The sequence below is a fragment of the Oryzias latipes genome, chromosome 5 (assembly GCF_053564925.1).
Source record: "Oryzias latipes strain Hd-rR chromosome 5, Olatipes_Hd-rR_3.1".
Taxonomy (NCBI): Eukaryota; Metazoa; Chordata; class Actinopteri; order Beloniformes; family Adrianichthyidae; genus Oryzias; species Oryzias latipes.
In genome coordinates this window covers 2,102,384-2,126,892 of record NC_136241.1, presented here as the reverse complement: position 1 = coordinate 2,126,892, position 24,509 = coordinate 2,102,384, and the positions used below count along the sequence as shown (strand labels likewise).

The following is a 24,509-nucleotide window of genomic DNA, read 5'->3' as shown; positions in this document are numbered from 1 at the left end:
TCGGCAGCGGTGTGCTCAGAACCGGGCGCTCACACATGCGGTGTCATCACACAGTGTGGCACACTTTCAGCAGAGCTCCAGCAGAACTGGAGGACAACAAGAGGGGGGAGAATTTGGTTCCAGCCCTACAGCCGCCTTCAAACTGCAGGTAATGTAGAGCTTCCATCTGTCTATCACTAGCCCCTCCCCTCTCTCTGAAGTTTCCGAGAGAATTTCTGAAGAAAGTCCATTTAGTCAAGCTTTCCCTCTCTCAGAACGTTGTCCCTCATAGTAAAAAAATGACAAACCTGAACCCGGGTCTGACACCTGAGTCCAAATTTAAAACAAAGCCTGATGGGTGACGGTGAGAGACCAGCCAATGAGAAGCTTCAGTCAGAAAACAGTTATGAAGGAGATTCTGGGTTTTGCATGTTGGTTCACATCCATTCCTGTGTGTTTGTCGCTGTATAGGCTTTAGTGTTAGAGATGAGACGCTAATTCTTGTCCGGCCCAGACGGAACCACCAGGTGACTTGGAGTGACGTCAGAGACTTTTCCAGCTCTGTCTTTTAACCAAAGTGAAAGGTGGTTTTAGGTTAGAAGGTCTTCCAGAGTCCACATCTTCCTGAGCTCTCTACTGCTGTGGGCTGCTGCCACCAAAGTTCTCCTTCAGATGGGTCAACCTCAGCTTCTCTGGACAACACTCACTGTTGAGTTCTCTAGAGAAGATTCTCACTTTCTAATGTTCTCAATTTCTTTAGGAATTTCACCCAAAATTGCCTTGTAATCTGTTGGTCTGTTATATTTATTATCAAAGTTCAGACATTTGTCTTTATTGGGATGTTTGATCTGAATAGGATTACAATAATCTGGAATGTTTGGAAAAAAATTGGATAATAATAATCTTTAGTCTGGTGCCCTAGTTAACACCTCAGCTCTGCTGCCATCTGTGTGTGTGTGTGTGTGTGCGTGTGTGTGAATGGGACTGTGAAGTGTTTTGGGCCGTAATATAAGGACACACCGTTTACCATTTGACTTGAATGACAATAATCTGGATTATTTGGACTGAAGTCTCCATCTGATGCTTCTTTTGAGCAGTGCCTTGAGACAACCTGAATGCTAAACTGGCTCTTTGTAGGGACATTGAACGTGTGTGTGTGTGTGTGTGTGGGGGGGGGGGGGGGTGATTCTTCTGCCATTCAGTTGAAATGATAAGAACACTTTCATATTTATGTTTTCTTTATAGCTTTTATGTTTCATGATTCTCTGTGTCCGGTCTTCGTTCCTGCATGAGTAACAAAGCAGTAGACCATGTTAGTCCCTAAAGTTTGATTGAAAATAAAGTGAACAGAAATAAAACATAAGTGTGCGGTAAAATCTGTGCATTAAGTAGGAAAAAGGAGTGGAAGACAGAAGCAGCAGCAGAGCAGCAGAGGTCTGGCTTTCATTAATGTTGCCTCCATGTGAGCCTGTTCATCCAGAAACAGAGCTGCCCCCCCCCCCCCCCTCCTCTCTCTCTTTCCTTTTCTTTGTGTCTCACCGATTCCTGAACTCCTACTGGTCGGTTTGGGGGGAAAGCAACCCTCTGTGTTCAGGAACTGCAGGTTGCAAAGGGGGTTTTTAGAAGGTGGGCAGACTGCTCCTGCTGTGCTGAGATGACTTTGGGTGAACTGTAACTCCTGTAATTACAGGATCTGGATCTTCAGTTCTATGTCTCACGCCGTGTTACGCTTCACCTGTGGGAGTCCTCCACATCCACAGTGGCAGCATAAAGTCTGGAGAAAGCCATGCTCCTTTTCACTGACGATCTTTATGATCTCTGAACTCACCACCAACTCCTTCCTTAGTGGAGGAGCACACACATGTTTGCATGGAGTAATGAGGAGTGCAGCTTGGGTTTCCTCATGAATGATGGTTCAGAACAGCTAAATCAAAAGATGGTGGATTTTACATCTCAGACAGTCTTCTGGTTAAGTGTTCAAACTGACTCCAGGTTTGAATAACACAAGGTTAAGGATGAGCGCTTCAAATCCTATTACATCAAGAGGTACATTCATAATAGCCAATGTACCAATGCCAATATTTTTGTAACGGCTGTTAGGGATGTTTTGACTCAGTCTCAGTTGATCGTCCTGCTCCTAAAGAAACTAACATCTCTCCCTGTTCTGAGGTTTCCTCCTCCACTCCTTTCCTATCTAACATTTCACACAAAGCAGCTGAAATATGTTGAGATATACTGACATGTTCAAAATAAACTATTTTAGTGCCACTTTTAAGCACCATCATCACTTTAACTTACTTCTTTTCATTTAATACTTTTTAACTGGCCTGCAGGAGCCGTAATTTAAATATTCATTTATTATTTTAGAGAGACAATTGGGAAACAAAGCATTTCAAAGTGCAATAATAGGAGGGGCCAATAAAAGGGTGTGTGTCTACAAGTGAAGCAGACTAAATTAAGAAGATTAAAGAAGCTCAGCAGACACAAACCTAAAGGTTTAAGTAATAAATTAATAATACAATTACTTTAGTCAAAATGTATGCAGGTCATTTCACCTGTGAACTTAGATGGTTCTTAACATTGAATTTGGAGATGAACCACAGCAGAACACACACAGATGCAAATACACACACACACACGCACATGCACACACACACACAGATGCACTTACACACACACACACACACACACATGCACCCACACACACACACACACACACACGCACACACCCACACACACACATGCACACACACACACACACACACACACAGATGCACACACACACACACACACACACACAGATGCACACACACACACACACACACAGATGCACACACACACACATGCACACACACACACAGATGCACACACACACACACACGCACACACACACACACACACGCACACCCACACACAGATGCACACACAGATGCACACACACACACAGATGCACACACACACACACAGATGCACACACACACACACACACACACATGCACACACACACACAGATGCACTTACACACACACACACACATGCACCCACACACACACGGGCAGACAGAACCTGTCTTTAAGGACCCCAGCAGACGGCTATATAAGAGCGTGCAGCAGCAGCAGCAGCAGCTCTACGGTTCTTTTCCCTGAGAAGCTGCTGCAGGTACAGAAACATGATTCTGCTCTTTAAAGCTCAAACCTGTGTTTTCTGTGATTATCCAGTAGTTCAGGATTTCACATTTTTTGGATGTAAAGACTGTAAACTTTGTTCCACCTAAAAACCTAGATTTGACTTGTGTTTTGTGCGACTCGAGCTGGAAGGATGGAAGTGAAGTTCCTTTAGATTTAAAATTAAAATGTGTTTGTTATATTACCAACTGTGCAGATTGTGCAATTTACTTCAAGAACTGCTTTTAAAATAAGTGAGATGTTGCAGACATGCAGCATAAAGTGACAGGTGTGCTGCCCTGCAGGCATGAGGTGGTGGCTGCTTGTTGCCAGTCTGTCCACGATGGTGGTCGTTACCATCCCTTACTCTCAGGCGGGGGGGAGGCATCCCCGTCCAGACGCTGAGAGCCACAGAGGGAAGAGAAAGCGGGAAAGATCAGGTAAGGCTTGTATATTCCTCCAGATGTGAGGAAGGAGATCATTCTGTTTTCACCTGAACCTCAACAGAAACAGAACCTGGTGATCTCACTTCACTGAACCTCAGCTAAAAGAGTGTTTGTGTCAGTGAGTCAGTAGACCAGCAGAGTAAAGACAGCAGGAAGAAACTACAGCCTGAACCTGAAAGCCTGGAGGCTCACAAGATTTCCATTAATATGGTTCTGCAGAAAGTTGATCATCACCAAAGCTAGTCTGAACACAGAAAGACAAGAACTTGGCTGTTAGAGGAAAAGCTGTAGCTACCGGAGCCAAAACAGCCAAGAACCTCTGAAGATGATTACCATAAATGCATAAATGTGTCGCTGCTGCAGGTCATGGCAGGTCCAGAGGAGGACCAAGACCCCTGAAGATCAGACTGGTTCCTGGTCCAAACACTCCCATGGAGCCGATGGAAAAGCAAAGGTACAGCGGCTTAGTAAACAAGAGGAATATCCAAGAACAGCGGCTCATCTACAGCGTTATTCCAGGTTAGTAAGAGCAGATGCAGGTTCCATGGGGGGGGGGGGGGGGGGGGGGGGGGGGGCATTTACCCCAGCTGGGGCGCTTTCTGTCTTCTTAAAGTTCTTTGTTTGAAAAGTAAAAGGAGGTTCTGTTAGCCAGAATCCATTTTAAAAGAGACCAACGGATTTCTGCAAAGAACAGAGGATGGATTTGGACCTCCAGTTTTCATTCCAGATGTTCCCTTTGTGCTCAAGTTTGAGCTTCTCTGAAGGGTCTCTGAAATCAAAGCACCTCAGTCAGACCGTGGGTTCAAGCTCTGAACAACCATGAAGTCATTGGTAAACGTTCAGCTTATCTGCGTCTGATCACATTTCGACCAGACGAGGAAAATGCATGAAGAGCTGCATGAAGGTCAAACCACTGCATCCACAGACCGTTGCTCTTTAAAGACGCTTCAGAAACTTGTGAGGCAGTGAAATGGCGTTTGTGGGAGGAAGTCTTGGGTTCATTCACAGTGGGAGTCGCAGCCAGAAGCAGTTCTGTTCTCAGGCCAGCAGAAAAAAGCTTCCTGCTCTCTAATTTGCTGACAGAAAATCACATTCCAAACTGATGAGCAAAGGAAAACATCTGTGGGCTCAGACTCTGTCAGAGAAGTAGCTCTGGACCCCCCCACAAAGACAAGGTCAGTGTAGTGTAATTACACAGCAGTGTTCTGCTGGAGGCTGCTAGGACTCTGCTGCTTCAGCTCTCAGCTTGTTTTGGTCTTACATGCTAATGCACACATGACAAACATGATGAACAGAACAGGGCTGCACTTCACTCCATGATGTCAAAGTGAAGTTTCATCTTTCTGACAAAATACAAGAAATTGCTTTTAAAAGAAAGTGGATTCACAGATCTGATCATCAATGTGACAATTCCTCAAGAAAGATTGATTCGATTAGAATGAATTGATCTGTTCAAACTCTGTTTGGCCATGGCTGCAGTGCAACAACGCCGTGATCCTGGTACAGGACACTGGCATTGGTCAGACCATTGATCATCATCATCATCTGACCATGACTGAGTGCTTTGGACTCTTGGTCAGCACTTTCAGGAAGCATCTTAGTCTTTCAGCCACTCCCTTCAGGAGCTCCTTCACCTTTTTGTACTCGAAACAGAAAATTCTTCCAGTCAGCTCGTAGACTGGATCAGTTTTATGTGCAAATGGAAGAATTTCTGACCAATCAGCATCAATCTTCATGTCCATGTCTGTGACTGGTTGGCTTTTGAGGTACATTTGTAACGCCATGCCCTGCTCTGGCTCTCTCTCCTGCAGTTTAATTGTCCAGACTCTGAGTTTCAAATGCAAAATATTTTGAGCAGACAAACTTTTTAAAGTTTTACGCTCAAAACAGTGAGTGGTGCGCTTGGAATAATGGTACAAAAATCTTTCCATATATAGATCTGTGAATATAGGGGTCATGTCTACATGTCCTAACAGAGCTAGGAGGAAAGTTTAGACATTTAGGCTGGACGTAAGACTTAATGAGAGTTGTTTCAGGCATGAATAAATATGAAATGTGTATCTTTAACCTTCTTTTAGGTAATTTAACTGATGAATCGAGTTTTATTTCTGCGAAACATGCAGACCTGGTCAGTTTACCAAGATCTGGAGAAAACACCTTCCAGCCAGAAGGAGACTATAAATGAGTGTTTTTGGAGGAAAAATGATCTGTTCCAAGATGAAATTGTTGTCCAAACAGCTACACACCAACATGACAGTATTCCCAGACAGAACAATAAGTACCACGGCAGCCTGTGTTTCCCAGTGTTATTATAAAACCCCTGAAATTAACCTGACAATACGGAGACTCTGTGACAGTGAGACCATACACTCAGATGAGGAGAAAAGCTCTAAAGTATGAGTGCAGCTGCTGAGATGACAGGGTCATGGTCTCATTGCAAGCAGGACTCAGATTATAGAGACAGAATCTTTAAGACCAAATGCCTGAGCCCCAGTAAATGCTCTTTTGAGTGTGACACGCAGTATACCATTAGAACGGTGAATTACACACAAAGCACACTCACAATAGACACAAAGACCTTTATCCTGCTGCATTATAGTATTTTACAGCTTCTCTTGATGACTCGCCATCAGTGGCAGCCTTCTCCTGCCCCAAGCTGGATGGTAAAACATAAAGCTGATACAGGGGCTTTGTCAAAATATAACACATCATTGCTTTGTCTGCTTTTACAGTAAAGTACAGGGTACAAGTATGACTAGACACACAACAACCTCTGCAGCTGGAGACACAGCTGCCTCCCCCTGCATGTGCAGCCGGGAAAGCGATACATGCCGGGGAAGGCAGCAGTTCAGGATGCGACTGCCTTGCTTTGCAGTTGCAGGCACAGCTGTCTTGCCCTGCAGAGGAAAAGGGCTTGTCTTCCTCCAAAGCAGGAGCTGCAGCTGTGGAAGCAGTGTGGCATGAGCTTTGGCTGTGACTGTTGTGGTGCTACTGTTGATCTGAGCAGAGAATGTTGCTGCAGCAGAGACAGCATCTACAAAAAGGTTCCCTTCATGGCCCAGGCTAATAATATAATATTAATGTATTGCTAATGTTGAATTATTTTCACATTGTTGAATAGTGAACCTAATTAAAAACAATGTATTATTTCAGATTTTATTTCAGTTTTTGTGTGTTCTTTCAGGTAAGCTGAGACCGTGTATGTACCAGGGGCTGACCACATTCTACCACGCAGTTTAGGGTCAGAATCCCTGTGGGGACATGTCAGTCTTTGGGAGGACAAGTGGTGTGGGAGGACACCACGCATCCCATCTCATCTGAACATCCCTCAACACTTCATGACAGACATCACAGCCAAAATGTTTCATAAAAGAACATTAGTGACAAAGCAATGGTGCTGGTTGCTCACGATTTTACAGCTGCAGGACTGAATTGAGTAGGTTAGAACTGCAAAGGGTCATCAGAGACCAGGTGTGCCTCACAGAGGGTGAGGGGGGGGGTGGTGTACAGCAGTAGATTTAACAAACTGATCTAGAGGTGTCTGTTAGCATCACTGACACACACCTGTCTGTGTCACTGTGTCATTCTGTCCTCAACCCTTCACATCTTACTTCTCTGTAGTTTTCCTTATATTTCTACAGTTCTTCTTCACTTCTGTCCATCTCTTCTTTTCCATTTTTCTTACTCCTTTTCTCACTCCCCTGTGACACTGCACCTCCTACACAGACTCACAGCTCAGTCTTGAACTTTCTGGTGACTCCCTAGTTCCAAATGACCCCAATGAGGCCACAACCCTGCTGACCCCGGAGGAGATTCAGCGAATCGTCTGGTGGGAGGAGGAGGAGCGCCAAAAGGAGGAAGAACATCAGAGGAAGAAGGAGGAAGCAAGAAAAAAAAGAAAGAGGGAAAGGAAAGAGAAGGAGGAGAGACAGAATAAGATAGCTGAAGAGGGGAGAAGGAGGGAAGAGGAAGCACTGAGGGCGCAAATAGAGAAGGAAAAGGAAGAGTGGAGGAGGGAGGTAAAAGAAAGGGAGGACAAAAAAATGCAAGAAGAGAAGATGAGGAAAGAAGAGGGTGAAAGGCGAGAAAAAGAGAGAGAAAAAAGAGAAAAGGAAAGGATTTTTGAGGAGGAAAGGATTAGTGAGCAAGAAGCAAAGGAGGAGGAGGAGGAGGTGTGGCTGAGAGGTGATGTCTTTCAGATGCCTCCAAAAGAGCTAGACCTCCCTTCAACTACAATCTCAAAGGCTCCTTCAACAGACCACAAGCGGAGGGAGGCAGAAACAGGGGATGAGGAGGAAGTCAGGCTGGTGGAAAACAGAGGAGGCCTCCCACCAGGCTGTGACATCTCTGATGTGACTGTGACTTGTGAGAATGCTAAACTAACACACTTCCCTCCGCTGAGCATCCCTGAGCTGAAATCTCTCAGCCTGGAGGGTGAGTCCCACACACAGCTGACACACTTCAGCAAACGCAGACTGGTAGACTAATAGGCTGATCTGACCTGCAGGCAACAACATCAGCAGCATCCCAGCACAAGCCTTCAATGGAATTCCCAGCCTGGAATGGATCAACCTGCGGAAAAACCAACTCACTTCTGCTGGCATTCATGCTGAAGCCTTCAAGGTAAGATGCGATGCTCAAGAAAAGAAACTACTGCAGATCAAAAAAATACCCACAGGTTTCCACCAATTACTTTGCCACGTGTTGCAATAAAGTACACAAGTACAGGAACTAGACAGGACAGGTGGACATTGAAGCAAATTGAAACCTCTGTGTCTGACATGATTACTGGTAGTTAAGCCAGAGACAAAGCTGAAGTGCCCATGTGTGTGCATGTGTGCATGTATCAGGGACTGAAGATGCTAAGACGCCTGTATTTAGACGGGAATCTTCTGGAGAGCGTGCCCTCAGACCTCCCCCCCACCCTGCAGGAGCTAAAGATCAACGAAAACAGACTGAGAGGGATAGATGAAACCAGTTTCCAAGGTACAGAATATTTAAACACTACTTTACAGATGCAGGAACAAACAAACAATCTGCTCGTGTAACTCTGGAAGTGACGGTTTAATCTGGATTGCTTATGGATTTATCAGTGTGTTGTTGTTTATCCTAAAACTGTGACTTCCACATCTATCAGCAACGAAAAATAAATATGTAATCATCCTTCTGATTATAAATCTTCCTGTTTTTATTAAAATTCTAGACTTATTTTAAGCTCTTAACCCTTGTGCTATCCTATGGGGTCCAGATGACCCCCCCCCCTTCCATTGACGTGTTCTCCCTACCATGACAAAGGTGGATAAAGGTGGAAAGATTTCATGTAATCCATGGACACCAGTGAAGATCACAAATCATTGAAGAAAAAAGGTTCAGAGCACTGTCTAGTGGGTCTAGATGACCCCACTCCCAACGTAAAAGAGCCTAGGATGACACAAGGGCTCCTCGGAAACCTTTTCTGCTGCATTTGTGGAGTGATTAAGCACAATGGGATTCAGAGATGCTTGTTTTCTGTGATCTGTCAGACATGAGCAGCCTGGTGATTCTGGAGCTGGAAGGAAACCTGCTGAGTGAGGGGAATGTGGATCCTCTGGCCTTTTCCCCTCTGAGCCAGCTCTCCTACCTTAGACTGGGACACAACTACTTCCGAACTGTTCCACAGGGCCTTCCAAAGTCTTTGCTGGTACAGACTTCTACCTGTTTGTATGGCTCTCTTTCCCTTCTAACAGCTCATCCTGGTTCCTGTCTGCCTTACAGCTTTCAGATCTTTCCATCCTTGGATTTGTCTGATTGCCTCCCTGATTCACTTTTTTCACAAGACCAGTAAATCTTCCTGTTAAAAAGTTACGAGTAGGCTTTGAAAATACGACCTTAATGAATTGTGCATTTGAGTTCACGTAAGAGGAGATTAAGTTAAAGCAGTCATCTTGCTATAAGTCAGAACCCTATTGTGAATATTGCTGTAAAGACTGCCAAAAAACTGACTTGTAGGTGATCAATGAAGGAATAGATAGCCTCCAGAGATCCAGGCTTTTGTTTGAAGACTGTTTTTTAAGTGTCAAATCCTCTCGTGCACCAAGGGTCTCTGGATGTTAAAAAACAAATGGAATAAAATCTCTTTCTCCGTTTTTTTTGTCATTCAACTTTAGAGGCTGATGAAAACAGTGACTTTCAGAAGAGATTCTTTCAGATTGTGACAAATGACAGCCAGAAACCCCCCATTAAAAGACAAAATAGAATACAAAGCACATTAAATTGGGATTAGGGATTATTAACAGACAGAGGTTTGATTTGAATGTCAGAGATGAAGCAGATGGAAGGAGATAAAGGTGTGCAGAATCCTCTTCTGGTTAATGGGGTATACTTGTATAGTTCAACTGCTCCACCTCTGTGCCGAAGGTGCCTCATCTGGCTCTTCTTGACTGTAAAACGTTGCATACAGACACTGATTAAGGTCTGACATGCAGGAGCAACAAACCAAGGGAGCTTTGCAGAGATTGAGTCATTATTTAGATCCTTGTTTTCAACCCCTGATCCTCTGGGGACTCTGTCATGCGTGTTCTTCCCTGGTATTCTGCTTCAGCCTCTTGATTCAGGTCATCATCAAGTTCTCAATGTGGGTTCAACAGAAACTCTGCTTTTACCTGTGGGAAAGCAGTCTGACCAACTAATGGTGGCCTCAGGCTAACCACATTGTACACCACCAGAGGGACCAGAGCAGTAGTTCCACTTAAATTGTGATGAGGGGTGGTTAAACAAACACACACTAAGAACATACTATAAATTCACAAACATGCCCTGTTTTATTTTGGCTTTAAGAAAACCATAATGTGATTAAACAATTTCCAGTTTTTCTGTCTGCGTATTTCCCTCCTCCAGGAACTGTATCTGGAGAACAACTTAATAGAGGACATCTCAGAGAGTGTTTTCAATCAGACCACCAACCTGAATGCAGTTTCTCTCAGACATAACAAGCTTGATGAGACTCGGATCGCTCCAATGGCTTGGATCAACCACAGGTCTGACAAAAAATAACCAGGCAGTCTAAGCCTCAACTCCAGTTTCACTTTTTTTTAAATATTTTTTGTTGGATCAGGAGAAGGAAACTTGTCTTTTTATTTCCATGTACTCATAATTTCCTTTCATCATTTTACTTTGCAGGAACTTGGAGTCTATTGATCTTTCACACAATGAGTTCTACCTTGTCCCATCCTTTCTTCCTACATCGCTGGTCCACTTAGTGCTGGTGGGAAACAAGATTGAGAGGATACCTGGTGGGTATTTGGAAGTCTCATTGCTGAACTGACAAACCCACAGTGGGTTAATTTGGGAGGGCAAAAAGCATGTTTTGCAAATTATTGTCTTTGCTATAATCAGCTCCACAACATGCGCTTCTTACTTTGTGCCTGCTCGCCTTCTATCCTCTTTAACAATGTCAACACTCCAAGCTTCTTGGAAACTGTTCAACTTTCGGAAGACTTTAGGTTTGACTTGTTCTTTTGCTTCTTCTCTTGAAGCTACATTGAAAACATTGCTCTCAAAGGAAGTACAAGAGCATGCATGTTTCATGTCTGAATTTACAGATAATGTGGTACAATCACTTGCTGATAGTGAAGCGAGTGACTGTTCTCTTTGGATTAATGCGACTTTTTGCTGCATCAGACGGACCTGTTTGCATTATTACTGCAGAGAGTCGATATTTACAGAGAAATCTCACTGTCTCTTGCATGGACCTGCAAAGGTTACGTGTTTGCCCACATGAATCCAGGCTTGGAGTACCTCTACCTCTCTTACAACAAGCTCGATGGAGAGGGAACGGAACCAGAGTCCTTCTTTGGCACTTATCAGTCCATGGTGGAAATGTGTTTGGACCACAATCAGCTGATCAATGTACCTGCTGGCATCAATGAAATGATGGCTTTGCACTTCCTCAGACTCGATAACAACATGATCAGGTATGGTTCCAGCCATCAGAAAAAGATTTTCAAAAGAGATTGACTGAGGTTAGGTCAGAATTACTGGTCTTTCTGTGAATGACGTTTCCTTTCAGTGAGTATGTTTGAACATGTGACCGGTGCTGATGAGGCAGTGTGCCCCTATCATCTTTTTTGTAAGCTCTTAAGCATGGAGATTAGTTAGCAGCACCAACGTGTACTTCAGAAAATATTCTTGGGTTTAAACTCCATCAAATATGTCAATATGTTGTGAAGCTCCTTTAAAAGGATATAATTGAAGTACATTGATTCACTTTCCATCTCATGACATGCAGGTTCACAGGGTGAAATGTTTTGGTGCTCCTAAACTGTAGAGTTTGTCAAAGAAGTTAAAATTAAAAAAAAAAGGCCCAATATCCCTTCAATGTGAGGTTACAGGAGTCCAGGATAAACCCTTTAAATGGACTTAAATGACATTTTCCAGAAATGTGGTTGGTCACTTGGATCCATATGGATGTGCTGAGTTACATGTTTTAGAAACATTTGCCCAGATGATGTCAACATTTTATAAGCCACTGCTTCTAAGCTGCTGTCCTCACTTCACTTTTAGTCATCAAACAGGCTGTCTTTTTTTCTTAAATCTGGGCAGAAGTCCAAGATGATAAACTTTGAAAGCATGTGTCACATTGATACTGCTTGTCTGAAGATATTTAGGTTTCTTTTTTAGGATCTTAAATGTTCAATATCTTTTTTCTCCTGAGCTCTTTTCAATAATCAACTGCTATCTGTGAAGAATATGAACCATTGTCGAAAATGTAAAATGAAAGAAGGTTTTACATTTTTCAAAACATGTACCGGTACGATATTCTAGGATCCTACTTATCAACACTGATCCTCAGCAACAGAGGTCAATGCGAATTAAACTCCACACTCAGGTTTTGTCACAAATTTAGCAGCCTTTAAACTTTTCAGAACAAAGTCATTACCATAACTGGATTGTCAGCCTCAAATTAAAAGACCAAAAGATAAAAATAAAGTAAAACCAAAGCCTTGAAGTCCAATAAGATTATTGGCATGGGTCAGAGTGAGCAGTCACCGACCAGATGGCTGACTCACACATCTCATACCTCCAGACGTAATGAATGGAGTTGTCCAGACAACAAAAACAAAACAAGCAGACTGAACTTTCCACTTGGAATTCAGTCTGAATCTCACATCCACACAGTCAGGAAATGGAAACAGCAAAGCATTACAGCCTAAATGATGAAGTCCACTCCTTTAATATTAACCACCAATGGTTTTGCGATAATAAATTCTCCTAATGGCAACACAATTTCGAAAAAACTCGCCTTTATCGGAAAAAACGTTTTTGCACCTGGAGGAGGTGGTTTTTGAGGTGTATTGAAATTGACATATTTTGCAAAACTGCAAAGGAAACACCTTTTTGAAATAAATGAGTCATGTGAACAACAACTGGATGGCAATGTGCTTTTTGGTAGGCGCTGGCTGCTTAGGCACTGCACAGAGGGCGCCACCAGAGGTCCCACAGCATCACCAGTGTGTGAATGTGTGAGTGAATGTGTGTGTGACTGGGTGAATTGGTCTGTGACTGTAAAGCGCTTTGTCCTTGTAGGAAGAAAGGCGCTATATAAGTATACGCCATTTACCATTTACACAGCTCATCAAAAGTAGAGCGTGTCATGTGTCACATGTTCTATTTGCAATTTCCTGACCTTCTGGAGAGAAACAAAGGAAATACAGGAGAAACATATTGAGATGAAGCATCTCTTTAAATGTGATTCCTTTCAATGATATTGCAGGAACTGTTATTAGTTTAAGCTTTAATATTAACATTAATAATACATTTAATTTAGAGAGCACCTTTCAAAGCACCCCAAAGAGATAAAACAATATAAAATATAAGCAATAAAAGTAAGGAACAGAGGAGATGTAGAAAGACATTTATGAAAGAGTTACAGTTTTACAGAAAAATCTAAACAAATGAGTTTGAGATTTAACTCTAAGACAAGAAGTAAAAGAATGTTCGGGATGCCTGGCACTGGGGCAAACCAAGAGCAGTGAGGTGGATGGAGGACAGTGATCTGGAGGGGCAGGTGGACATACAGATGTGTAGGTCACACAAATATGGAGGGAAGAGAAGGTGAATGACCTTAAAACTGTTCAAAAGCATTTTGAACTGAACTCTCAAGTGGAGTAGAGTGGAGTTCTGTCAGGATGTGCTGAGAATGAGTATTTGTAATGATGTGGGCAGCAGAGCTCTGGACCAACTGGAGTTTATGGAGGAATTATTGTGGAAAGCTATAGAGAACTAGAACTACAAGAGGCCATTATTTGCATGATGATGTGTTTGTTTCTCCTTTCAGGAGCATCCCGGAAGACAGCATCTGTGACCCAGATAGCAATGGGGATACCAGCCTGGTGGCTTTGAGGCTGGAAAACAACTTTATTAACTCCAACAAGATCTCTCCCACAGCCTTCTCCTGCATACGTGCTGCCTCAAGCGTGGTGTTAAAACCCCAGAAAGTGAAAAACTGAAACAACTACACACAAAACCAACAGAAGTGAGAAGATAAACATTTCCATCACGATCCGTCTTCCAGCCTAAACAATAACAGATAAAGACAGAAGGTTCATGATCAAACATTTGATGTAAATGTTGAACATGAGATACAGTGAAGCAAATAAAAATTTGAACACTTGATAAAATCAGTGTCATTATTTGGTATGTTAATTATCTCTGGATCATCCAAATGGTTATTGGTAAACTTAAGACGGGCCTGGACATCTGGTGGTTTGAGCTATGCATAATTTCAAAGCATGACATCTTTGTGGTTTACCAACAGTAACCTTGGAAACGGTTTTCCCAGCTCTTTTCAGGTCATTGACCAGCTCCTATCGTGTAGTTCTGTGCTGAGTCCGCACCTTTCTAAGGATCACTGAGACCCCACCAGATGAGATCTTGCATGGAGGGTCTGAGGGAGAATGATTGTCATGTTTAGCTTCTTCCATTTTTTTCACCATAGCCCTTTGCAGCCTTGTGGAGGTCTACAATGTTGTCTCTGGTGTTTTCGGACAGCTCTTTGGTCTTGGCCATGTTAGTAGGTGGAGTCTTGTATGGGGTAGACAGATGTCTTTATGCAGCTAACCACCTCAAACAGGTTCTTCTAATTGTGGAGTGGAGGTGGACTATTTAAAGGTAGACTAACAGGTCTGTGAGGGTCAGAATTCTAGCTAATAGACAGGGGTTCAAATAATGATTTGCAGAGGTAGCACACACATAAATTATTTACAGAAATCATATGACAATTTTACATACAATGCAATTTCCAGATTTTTTTTTAGATTATGTCTGTCACATGGACATGCAGCTAAGATAAAAATGTCAGACCCCTCCATGATTTCTAAGTGGCAAAACTAGCAAAATCAGAGGAGGGTCAAATACTTATCTGCCTCACTGTAGATTGTAGAAGTTGAACTGTCAGTACTCTAACCTTTTGTGAAAGTTGCATGGTCATGTTCTTTGGAGATGTGATTTACTTCCATCCAGCTAGCATGTCAGAGTGGTACGTTTTTCTATTTAACTGCTGAGCCAATGGCAGAGTTTTTCCACACATCAGTGTCCTTTGGAAACCCAGACACTAAAGTGGAAAGAATCCCAACACCAAAGACACTATCATGAGAACTCTCATAAACAAATGGAAAGAATTTCTTTGCTGTAAGACCATAGAACAGCCCATTATTTTTTAACAACCTCAGCACCTTTGGGTCCCTTTTGTTTGCTCCATTTCTTTAACATCTGTCCTTCATAAAGAACTAACTCTGAGGTCACACAACGCAGGAGCAGGGGCTTCTGCCTTAAAGGGGCTGTCAAAGCTTCTTTTTTCCTGCAAGCATAAAGTCATTTTCTTTATAAAAAATAGTAAAGCAAATCTTTTTTAGTGTTTAGCGACGTGCTGCATGTGTTGACAGAAAGAGATCCATATTTGGTAACTGATTCATCCATAGTGGGCTTCAACATATGGACTTCTCAATGTGGACATCTTGCAGGGTTAAATGAACCTCCTAATGGGCTGAAAGGGACTCAAGATGAAATCAGCTGTGCCTGGAATCTTGTAGAACTACTTTTGCAAACCTCTGTTGATCAGCGTGCTTTGTCACTTTGAGGAGAGTGCTTTGTAAATAATGTTTATTTGCTTTTAGTGTATAAAACTGAGATCCGTGTGCTCAGAATGAGGACAGACACTCCCACTCTGTCAATCTGTTTTCCAATGCAGGCTCTTTGTGAACTTTTTTGTTCCTCGCAGTGATGAAAGAGAACTAAAAACAATTGAAATATTTGAGTGCTTTAACTGCCGATGTAGAAATAATGCACGTCTGGACAGTTCACTGGCAGCAGTTTAGCTCAGGCGGTAGAGCAGGTCGTCCAACAACTGAAGGGGTGGCTGTTCGATCCCCGCTCTCCCCAGCCAGCCGTCGCCCCCCGTGCGCGGCCTGTATGCAGCTCACTGCTCCCCCCAGAGGATGTGACAAAAATGCGAATGAGAAGAATTTCCCCATTGTGGGATAAACAGAGTATCAATTATTATTATTTATCAATATGGCAGAGACTGTGCTCCATGCATCTGAAAGGGGGTGTAAAAAACTGGAGGGTTTTTGCTAAAACATTTTCATCTCTGTGCTTTAGGCTACCAACATACTTAAATTAAAATAAAATCTGTAAAGCTTGGAAAGTTATCACATAGCTACCAACAATTTTATTTAGAAGTATTCACAATTAAAAAGAATACTTTGTGTTGCATTAAAATTGTTGCTTAAATGTCCCTCGACGAGCTTGTGCATTTTGTTTTGTTCACTTTTATATCTATTTCAGGGTTGTGTATTGGCAAGAATCTAATACGATGCGTATGACAATAAAAGTAACACAATACAATTATTACGATATAATATATCACAATATATCTCAAGACTTTTTTAAATGACTGATGAGTGACTTTTTGTCAGAATCCTAATCCAAAATATCTAAAACAAAGTTTCTATGTGCTTTAAACAAAAACGTTCCTTCAGTACAGGTAAGAATATAAAGTGATATTTAAGGTAGTCACTGACTGATAAAACGTTTGACTATCTCCAACATGGCAGTCTGCCTATTTCAGTTCAAACTTAGTTGTACAGGTGCCATTGAGCTGTGTAACAACAACTGCATCCACCGTAAGATGTTCCTGTGAGATCTTGTTGCTGTTTTGGTGCAGAGCTGCTGAAAGAGGCTTGGTCTGGTTGGTGCATTGCCAACTAGCAGTCGGAGTTTACATGTTTGCTTGTGCATAATAAATAAATTCTTGCTTCAGCAGCATTTGAAATTAGTATGTGTGTTGCCAAATATTGAAATATTTCACAGAGTTGATATGTTCCTCAATCCCTAATTACAATATTTCAGTCAAATCAATCAATTCAAAACTTTTGCATCAGTGTTTTTTAAAAAAAAGCATTTTAGTGTTCCACCTTCATTTTTTTATTCTTTTTGCGTGGTGTTTCATCCAGGAAATGCAATTTTTCTAATAGGTACATATTTACAACTAAGGTGATCTGAAGATGCTCTACAGAGTGTCCTGTGCTGGAGTCTCAACGCCACATTCAGCAGTCCTAAAGTCTACAAGGACGCAGAGCGTCAAGCAGCAAACAGGTGCTCTACATGGAACACTGTATAAGGCTCCTTTACTCAATAACTCACTCTTTGCCATCCATGCCAGACTGATTACCTATCTTGCTGTGCTTAAACAGTCAATGCCTGAGTGCGTGGGCAACCTAGATCTGTTTTCACCGAGCTCTTCACTCTCTCCAAACATTTTTGTGATTATCTGATACGTCTGACTAAATTTTTACAGCTGCAGTCTATAAAGAAAGAATTGAATCTGGACAAAAGGGGCAGTTGTGCAGAGTCAGCCTTCTTGCAGGGAGTCAGCAAACTTCTGCTTCATGTAGTAAAGATAACACCTTGATGGTGGACCCATGCCAGAGCCGTAATCTCGTAGGATAGATGAATCCGCTCCGCGCTCTGTTGTCATGGAGACGTTTATGCACGTAAGCAAAAGCCCAGCGCTGTTTCACCACTTCAGCCGGGTAATCCGGAAAAATCTGGATGGATCCTTGTAGCGTAGAGGGAATTGCTGACGGGCAAGTTGCAGAATTTGTTCTCTTGTTTGAAGATGATGAATGTGTGTCAGAATCACGCGCGGGCGGCCATCAGCAGCGGGGACGGAGCTAGCATTTTCAACCTCCTGTATCCAAGCCCCGAGATTCGACAGAGATGCTTGGGTTGCAGCAAATGACGCCTCAAGCTTGTTAAATCTCTCATTCATTGTTTTATTCTTGCTTGGAATTGCTGAGAGGATGTCTGAAGGCTCTGAGTCCTGGCAGTCCGGCCCGCTAGCTGAGTCAGAGGCTAGCTCAGGCGGGTCAGTGTCCATCCCGAGAGGTTTTAATGGCTTCTTCCCTTCGTTTTGTGATTTTAACAAAGAAAGTTACTGCTTTAGAGACTCATTCTAGATTTGAGGGGGTGGGGAGCTCTTAACAGTCATACTGCAAGCACTACGTGAGTATGTGGGGTATATATGTTTGGGAAAGTGGGATGGTGGGTGGGGAGTAATATTGTTAGTTTTTCTATTTCTTGTTTTGATACTAAATGTTAATCAAGGGCAATCTATCTAAGCACTGCCATTTTTCTTTCTTGGTAGCACCCTAATTCCTCCTCACATAATAGTGGCATTAAATTCATAAGCTGGAACGTGCGTGGATTGGGACATGTGCTCAAACGAGCCAAAGTGTTTTCCCACTTAAAATCCCTAACTGCTGATATTGTTTTTCTGCAGGAAACACACATCAAACCAGAAAAAGAAAAACTGCTCAGATGCAGCTGGGCTAACCAGATTTACCAATCTACATTTTCTAGTAATGCCAGAGGAGTGGCTATATTGATTAGAAGGACTATTCCCTTCAAACATCTTTCCACCATAAGGGACCCCTAGTGGTCGTTGTCTTTTGGTGACTGGCTACATTTATTCATATCATGTCTCACTCCTTTTTTCGACAAATATTCAAATTAAAACCCAATTTCTCTTAAACTCATGTGATAGCAGGTGGGGACTTTAACTGTGTACTTGATGCACATTTGGACAGATCAACCCATACATCCCAAGCTTCTACTTCTACTGTTATAAATGTGCTCAACCGATCTTGTTGACATATGGAGATTATGCAACCTGTCAGGAAGGGACCACTCTTACTTTCACAGATGCACAAATCTTATTCCAGAATAAATTATTTTTTACGGAATTCTAAACTGATTTCTAATGTGGTCTCCTCAAATTATCATAACATGTTAATCTTAGACCACGCTCCAACGTCTCTTGTTTTGGATCTGACAAAAATATTTCTGTCGTTTTTCTCCACTCCTTTTATCTGACACCTCTTTTTCCCATTTTATGACTTCTAAAATCTCAGATTTTCTAGAAACTAACGACAAACATGATGTGACAGATTCAGTACTATGGGAAACTTTTAAAGCTGTATCACATGGGCACATTATATTTTTTGAGTCTTCTTTGAGAAAAGAACGCAGAAAGCGCCTTACAGAAATTGAAACTAATTTAGCACATTTCGAAGAAGCTAACAAGGCCTCTTCTTGTCCTTCTCTATTTCAAGAAATGCTTAAATTAAAATATAAGCATCCTATCAAATAAGGTACGGTAAGTGAGAAACTTGTTAGGGTCAAATAAAAACATTTTGAATTTGGTGATAAGCCACATAAACTTCTTTTTAGGCAGCTATGTGGTTTACAGGCCAGTAGGTCTATACATAAAATATGTTCAAAATCCAGTGAGATTCTAATTAATCCTAAAGCTATTAATGATAGATTTAAAGAATACTATGAGGAGTTTTACTTATCAAAATCCAAGGGTGACATCTCTTCGTGGCTAAATAAGTCGAATCTCCCTTGGTTGGGTGATGTGGCTTGAAAGTTCTTAAATTCAGATATTACCAGTCAGGAAATTCTGGAACCTTACCTCCTACCGTCCTATAGCTCTGCTTAATGTGGATATGAAGATCTTCATGAAAATACTGGCAGAAAGATTAAAAAAGCTTGTGGTTCAATCGTTCAGCCAAACCAAACTGGGTTTTTCCTAAAAGATTTTCCTTTTGTGACGTCAGAAGACTGATGAACATTATGTAGCATAGGCATTGGGGGAGCTCTAAGATGGCTGTACTTTGTCTCGATGCGGAAAAAGCTTTTGATCAGGCGGAGTGGGCTTACATGGTTGCTGTTCTGGAGAGATTTGGGCTGGGCGATCAGTTTACATCCTGGGTAACTTTATTATATGCAGACCCCTCCTCTTCAGTACTCACAACCGAAAGAAAAGTCAGCACTATTCCATTTACATAGAGGAACACGTCAAGGTTGTCCCTTAAGCCCATTGCTTTTTGCATTGGCTATTTAACCCTTTCCTTAGCAATTAGAAACAATCCCCTCATTGACCCGGTCAGACTGGGAAACATGAATCGTCACATCTCATTGTATGCAGACGATGTGGTCCTTTTCCTGTCCAACCCTGAGCAATCAGTCCCTGCACTTCTAGATTTAGTTAAATCTTTTGGGGAAATCTCTGACTATACAATTAATTTTCAGAAAAATGAATTAATAGCTCTGGGTGCTGACCTCAGTCCTGACTTCTTGCATAATTTACCTTTTAAAGTTACAGACACATTAAAAATATATTGGTGTTATTTTGCCAAAAAAGCCCAATCTTATATTCTAATTGAATTTTTTTACAATTAGCAGAAAAAATAAAAATCGACATTGAAAAATGGAAGGGTTTTTCTATCTCCATGATGGGTTGCATAAATGCTATTAAAATGGTTTCTCTCCCACATTCGTTTTACCTCTTTCAGAATTTACCTGTTTTCTAAAAAGAATTTTTTTTAAATCATTAGACAGTAGTTTTGCCCTTTGTCTGGGTTTTAAAGCCCACAGAATTTCAAAAACACTTTTATGCAAGTCCAAGTTGAGGGGGGGGGGGGGGGGGGGGGGCTTCTGCAGTTTTGCGACCGCTGTAAAACTGCAGAAGGCTCTCTGACTCGCATGTTGTGGACCTGCCCTAAATTGTACCACATTTGGCAGGAGATTTTTCACTGGTTTTTAGTTTTATACAAGCGCACCTTGATGGCTGATCCCAAATTAGCTTTGTTTGGAAATAGTTCATCCCTTCTGTGCCTCAATTCCTCTGAACAAATAGCAATTGCCCTTGTCCTCGTTCTTGTGTGTCTGGGTTTTTTTCCCTGATTTGTTTGTTTGTCCTTTTAGTTGTTGTTCAAATGTCTATTGTTCTGTGACTAAAAATCTTTAATAAACGTATGTTCATAAAGTAAAAAAATAAAAAACAACAAACAATCAATGCCTGTGAGTAACTCACATGAACATGTTTGTAAGTATCTGGACCTTTAAAATCCTTCCAAAAAGCCTACAAAATACATGTTTGTCATTTTAGATAGAACATATTTATTTGTGTTTATAGTGTTGTAGTTGTTTCTCCTTTAAACAAACAATAGAAAAGACCCCCCCCCCCCCCCCCCTCCTGCCATCTGTTATTTCGGAGTTTAGCTAACCGTCAACCTTGGTTTTAGTTTGTCAAACCTCTTTGAGGGAACAGTTTACAGGAAATGTTAGAAAAACATGAAAACAAGCAAACACTGCAATTGATAATGATGCCGATTTTAGCGCTGACCAACATTTGATGATTGGTAGACAGAAACCTAGAGAAGCCTAAAAGGACCAACAATGATCTATGCAGTCGGAGAACATGCATTGCTCCAGCTAAACTGTTTATATACTTCTAAAAATACACTAAGCTAGTTGGACTTTGACCATTCCACCTCTGCCATGATCCCAAACCCCCATACTGCACATTTGAAGTAACCCAGATTCACATGTACTGAGTATCAGATGAACACATTGAGCTTCCGAAGCAAAGGAGAGCCATGAAGACTGGGATAGCTCATTATTGGATGTGGAACTGTAGCCCGAGTTGTCGTTTAGATGAAGATGGAAAAGCCAACCTAATCATCAAAAAATGTTCCTTGGAAAACCTGAGGTTAATAGTTTTACTTCTGTAGCTGACATCTAAAAGATGAGTGGAAGAGGAAAAACAAACGCAATGAGTGCAAAAACCTCAGCTTGTCCCCTTTGAACAGATGGAAAAACTGGGTAATCAAGAATAAGTCTAAATGTCTGAAAGCAATAAAACAACCATCACAGATGTTTGGTACATCTTAAGATGAAGCAGCTTTCAAAGCTTTCAAAGTTAAACACAACTCAGAGAGCAAAGGTTTTGTTGAGAAATCCTTTTTTCTAACTTAGCTGCAGGAAAGAACAGCCTTTTAGTTTATCAACTTCATACTCTGCACAAAATGACAGCCCTGACAGTCAACATGACATGCAACACATGAAGAAATGAGAATCAGAGCTTTGCCTGCACAGCAGACATCCAGTATCAGTGTAAGCCTTGTACTTTATAGCACATAAAAGGGAAAAAAACGTTAGGATCTCTAAGTAAAGCTACAGCATCCAAACATGTAAAGCATGCAAAACTGGATAATTAGACTAAATATTAGTGTATGCAGCATACAACAGCTTTGCTTCCAGCTCCCGCTCTATAGAGACCAGGTTCTCAGCTTTGAAAAGGTTTCCTAGCACACGCAGCCTTTCTTGTGCCACTGAAGCATCAAAACTGCTGAGGCAATGCCTTGGCACCGTCCCTGCACCATTCCCCCATGACTTTGCTGGAAAGTAAAAAGCTACAGCAGACACAATCCCTCTTTTTGCAGCACTGCGATGCAGTAAATGGTAAATGGCGAATACTTATATAGCGCTTTTCTACCTTCTTCAAGGCCCAAAGTGCTTTACAGTCATAGTCTCATTCACCCAGTCACACATACACACATTCACAAACTAGTGAACGGCTCTGCTGCCGAACACTGGCGCCAACCACCCACCAGTGCTACGTCTGTTAAGATGGAAAAAATGATATCCCTCGAGAGAAAAGACTTTCTGACCAGCTCCTGTCAGGAAAAAAAGTCCATCTTCATACTGAAAACCATCTACAGTGTTGAATTTGCAACTCAAATACTACAGTACCAACAATTGCGCCATCAACTTATTCACAACCACAAACTAGTTTCCCTCTTCAGCCATAACAGTTGCAAAATCCAACTAATTTGTGGTTAGCCCGTCATTAAACACATTTGACATTTTTATGCACAGATAAATAGAGTATGATTGCTCCACCAGGTCCGATTTCCAACACAATGTGTGAGATCATAAAGTAAGGCTGCAGCACAGACAAAGCCTAGTCCTTTTCACAGCAAATCCTCAGGCAGCTTAACATCTGGATCTAATCAGAACCCAGAAATATTTAGTGAAATTATGTCCTTTAGGCTCAAACATGACATTTAAAGGGTATTAGTATTAAGGGGCAGAATTATCAAAAAAAAAAGAAAAAAGAAAAAGGCTGAGTTATTTAGACAGGAACCAGGAAAGTCAATAATAACTGGCTCAGACTTATAAAGAGTCCTTTCACCTGCTGCAGGTCCAAACCAAAACATGTAACACCCATCCTCTCTCTTTCATACACACACGAGCACACACAATAATACTTTCAGCCAGGATGGACACGTTCACACACACTAGCCAGCAAATCCCTCTCACCATCAGGTGGTGATTGATTGGACACCCCAGTGTCCAAGACATATGCAATGGGGATCAAAGGTTTAAGGCACCGGAGGTAAAACGTTCCATTAAAATAAAGATGGAAAAACCTTCAAAAGGCATCAGATTATAGATGAGACATTCTTGTAATATGTCAAAAATAAATTAGGCTTTATTTCCATCATTTACCCTTTTAAAATGACAGAAAACAAAATAACGGGCGATGCAAAAGTTTGGGCACCCTGTAGAATTTATAGCATGCCCCTTATAAAAAGCTGAGACCTGACAGTTGCTTTGTTTCCACAGACTATGAAATTGCTATCAAATTATCCATCAAATTGGATTTGCAATATTACACAGCAATTTAAAAAACCTGACCTAAAACAAGAAAAGTTTACTTTTCTTTCATGTCTGATGGTAAGAAAAGAAAAGCATATGTGTGTTTTCATGTAGAGCTGTGATGGTGTGGGATTTTTGATCACTGCGGTGATGAACCAGCAGGGGGCGCGGTGTTGCGGTTATACCCCCCCCCCCCCCCCCCCCCCCGGCGGCCGTGTCGCAAATGAATACAATTACAACGCAGTATTCTTTATTAACAAATATCTAACTAATGAGCTAACTATATAGGTGTTGTAGAATGACTGTGTGTGTCAGCGCGCTGCGTGTGTTGGAGGAAGAAGCGCACACAAGTGTGTTGGGGGTGCATGTTGATTCTTCTGCATCGGACCGTTCTCCAGCTGCACGTGAGTTTCACCTGTGCTCTTCTAATTAGAACGCAGTAAATTTTTCCTATTTCCTCGCGAAACAGAAATTTATGTTGTAGAATCAATGAGGATGTGGATGTGTTTGTGAAACCGCGTGTGTGTAAGAAGAGGGAGTGTGTGCAGCGCAAGAGGGAGTGAAGGAGAACAGTAATAAAAGGTTTCCCCCAGAAACCCTTGAAGTCTGAACACAGGACTAGCAGAAAAAGTAAATTATCAGCAAAAATGAATGTGTTTAATGTGTTGATTATAGTTCCAATCACACACCATATGCAGAACTTAAACTTAAAAAGTAAAAAATATAAACTTAAAAAAAAAAACGTGCAGTGATGCGGTGATGACGTTATCACCGCTGTGATTAGGTCATCAACGCGGTGATGCCCCTATGTAGTGTATAAACTTTTTCTTTTTAACTTGTCCTGTCCAACAGCTAAGCAAACTGATTGGAGCTG

At 41.8% G+C, this 24,509-nt stretch overlaps 2 protein-coding genes across 4 annotated transcripts in view; one reads left to right on the top strand and one right to left on the bottom strand.

Moving 5' to 3' along the window:
- Positions 1-24,509, bottom strand: part of cenpp (centromere protein P) — a 142,040-nt gene that overhangs the window by 5,525 nt on the left and 112,006 nt on the right. The gene's annotated exons all lie outside the window — the stretch shown is intronic.
- ecm2 (extracellular matrix protein 2, female organ and adipocyte specific) lies at positions 15-14,247 on the top strand. The gene is made up of 11 exons (XM_023954686.2): positions 15-148; positions 3,449-3,583; positions 3,953-4,108; positions 7,355-8,023; positions 8,097-8,212; positions 8,440-8,575; positions 9,112-9,269; positions 10,466-10,605; positions 10,748-10,860; positions 11,328-11,541; positions 13,905-14,247. The coding sequence occupies exons 2-11, from the start codon at positions 3,451-3,453 to the stop codon at positions 14,074-14,076; spliced, it is 2,007 nt and encodes a 668-aa protein (XP_023810454.1). The 5' UTR covers positions 15-148; positions 3,449-3,450; the 3' UTR covers positions 14,077-14,247.

Coding starts and splice junctions, on each gene's coding strand:
- ecm2 (XM_023954686.2), top strand. CDS start 3,451: ATGAGGTGGTGGCTGCTTGTTGCCAGTCTGTCCACGATGGTGGTCGTT. Junction 8,024..8,096: donor GAAATCTCTCAGCCTGGAGG/GTGAGTCCCACA, acceptor TCTGACCTGCAG/GCAACAACATCAGCAGCATC. Junction 8,576..9,111: donor AGATGAAACCAGTTTCCAAG/GTACAGAATATT, acceptor GTGATCTGTCAG/ACATGAGCAGCCTGGTGATT.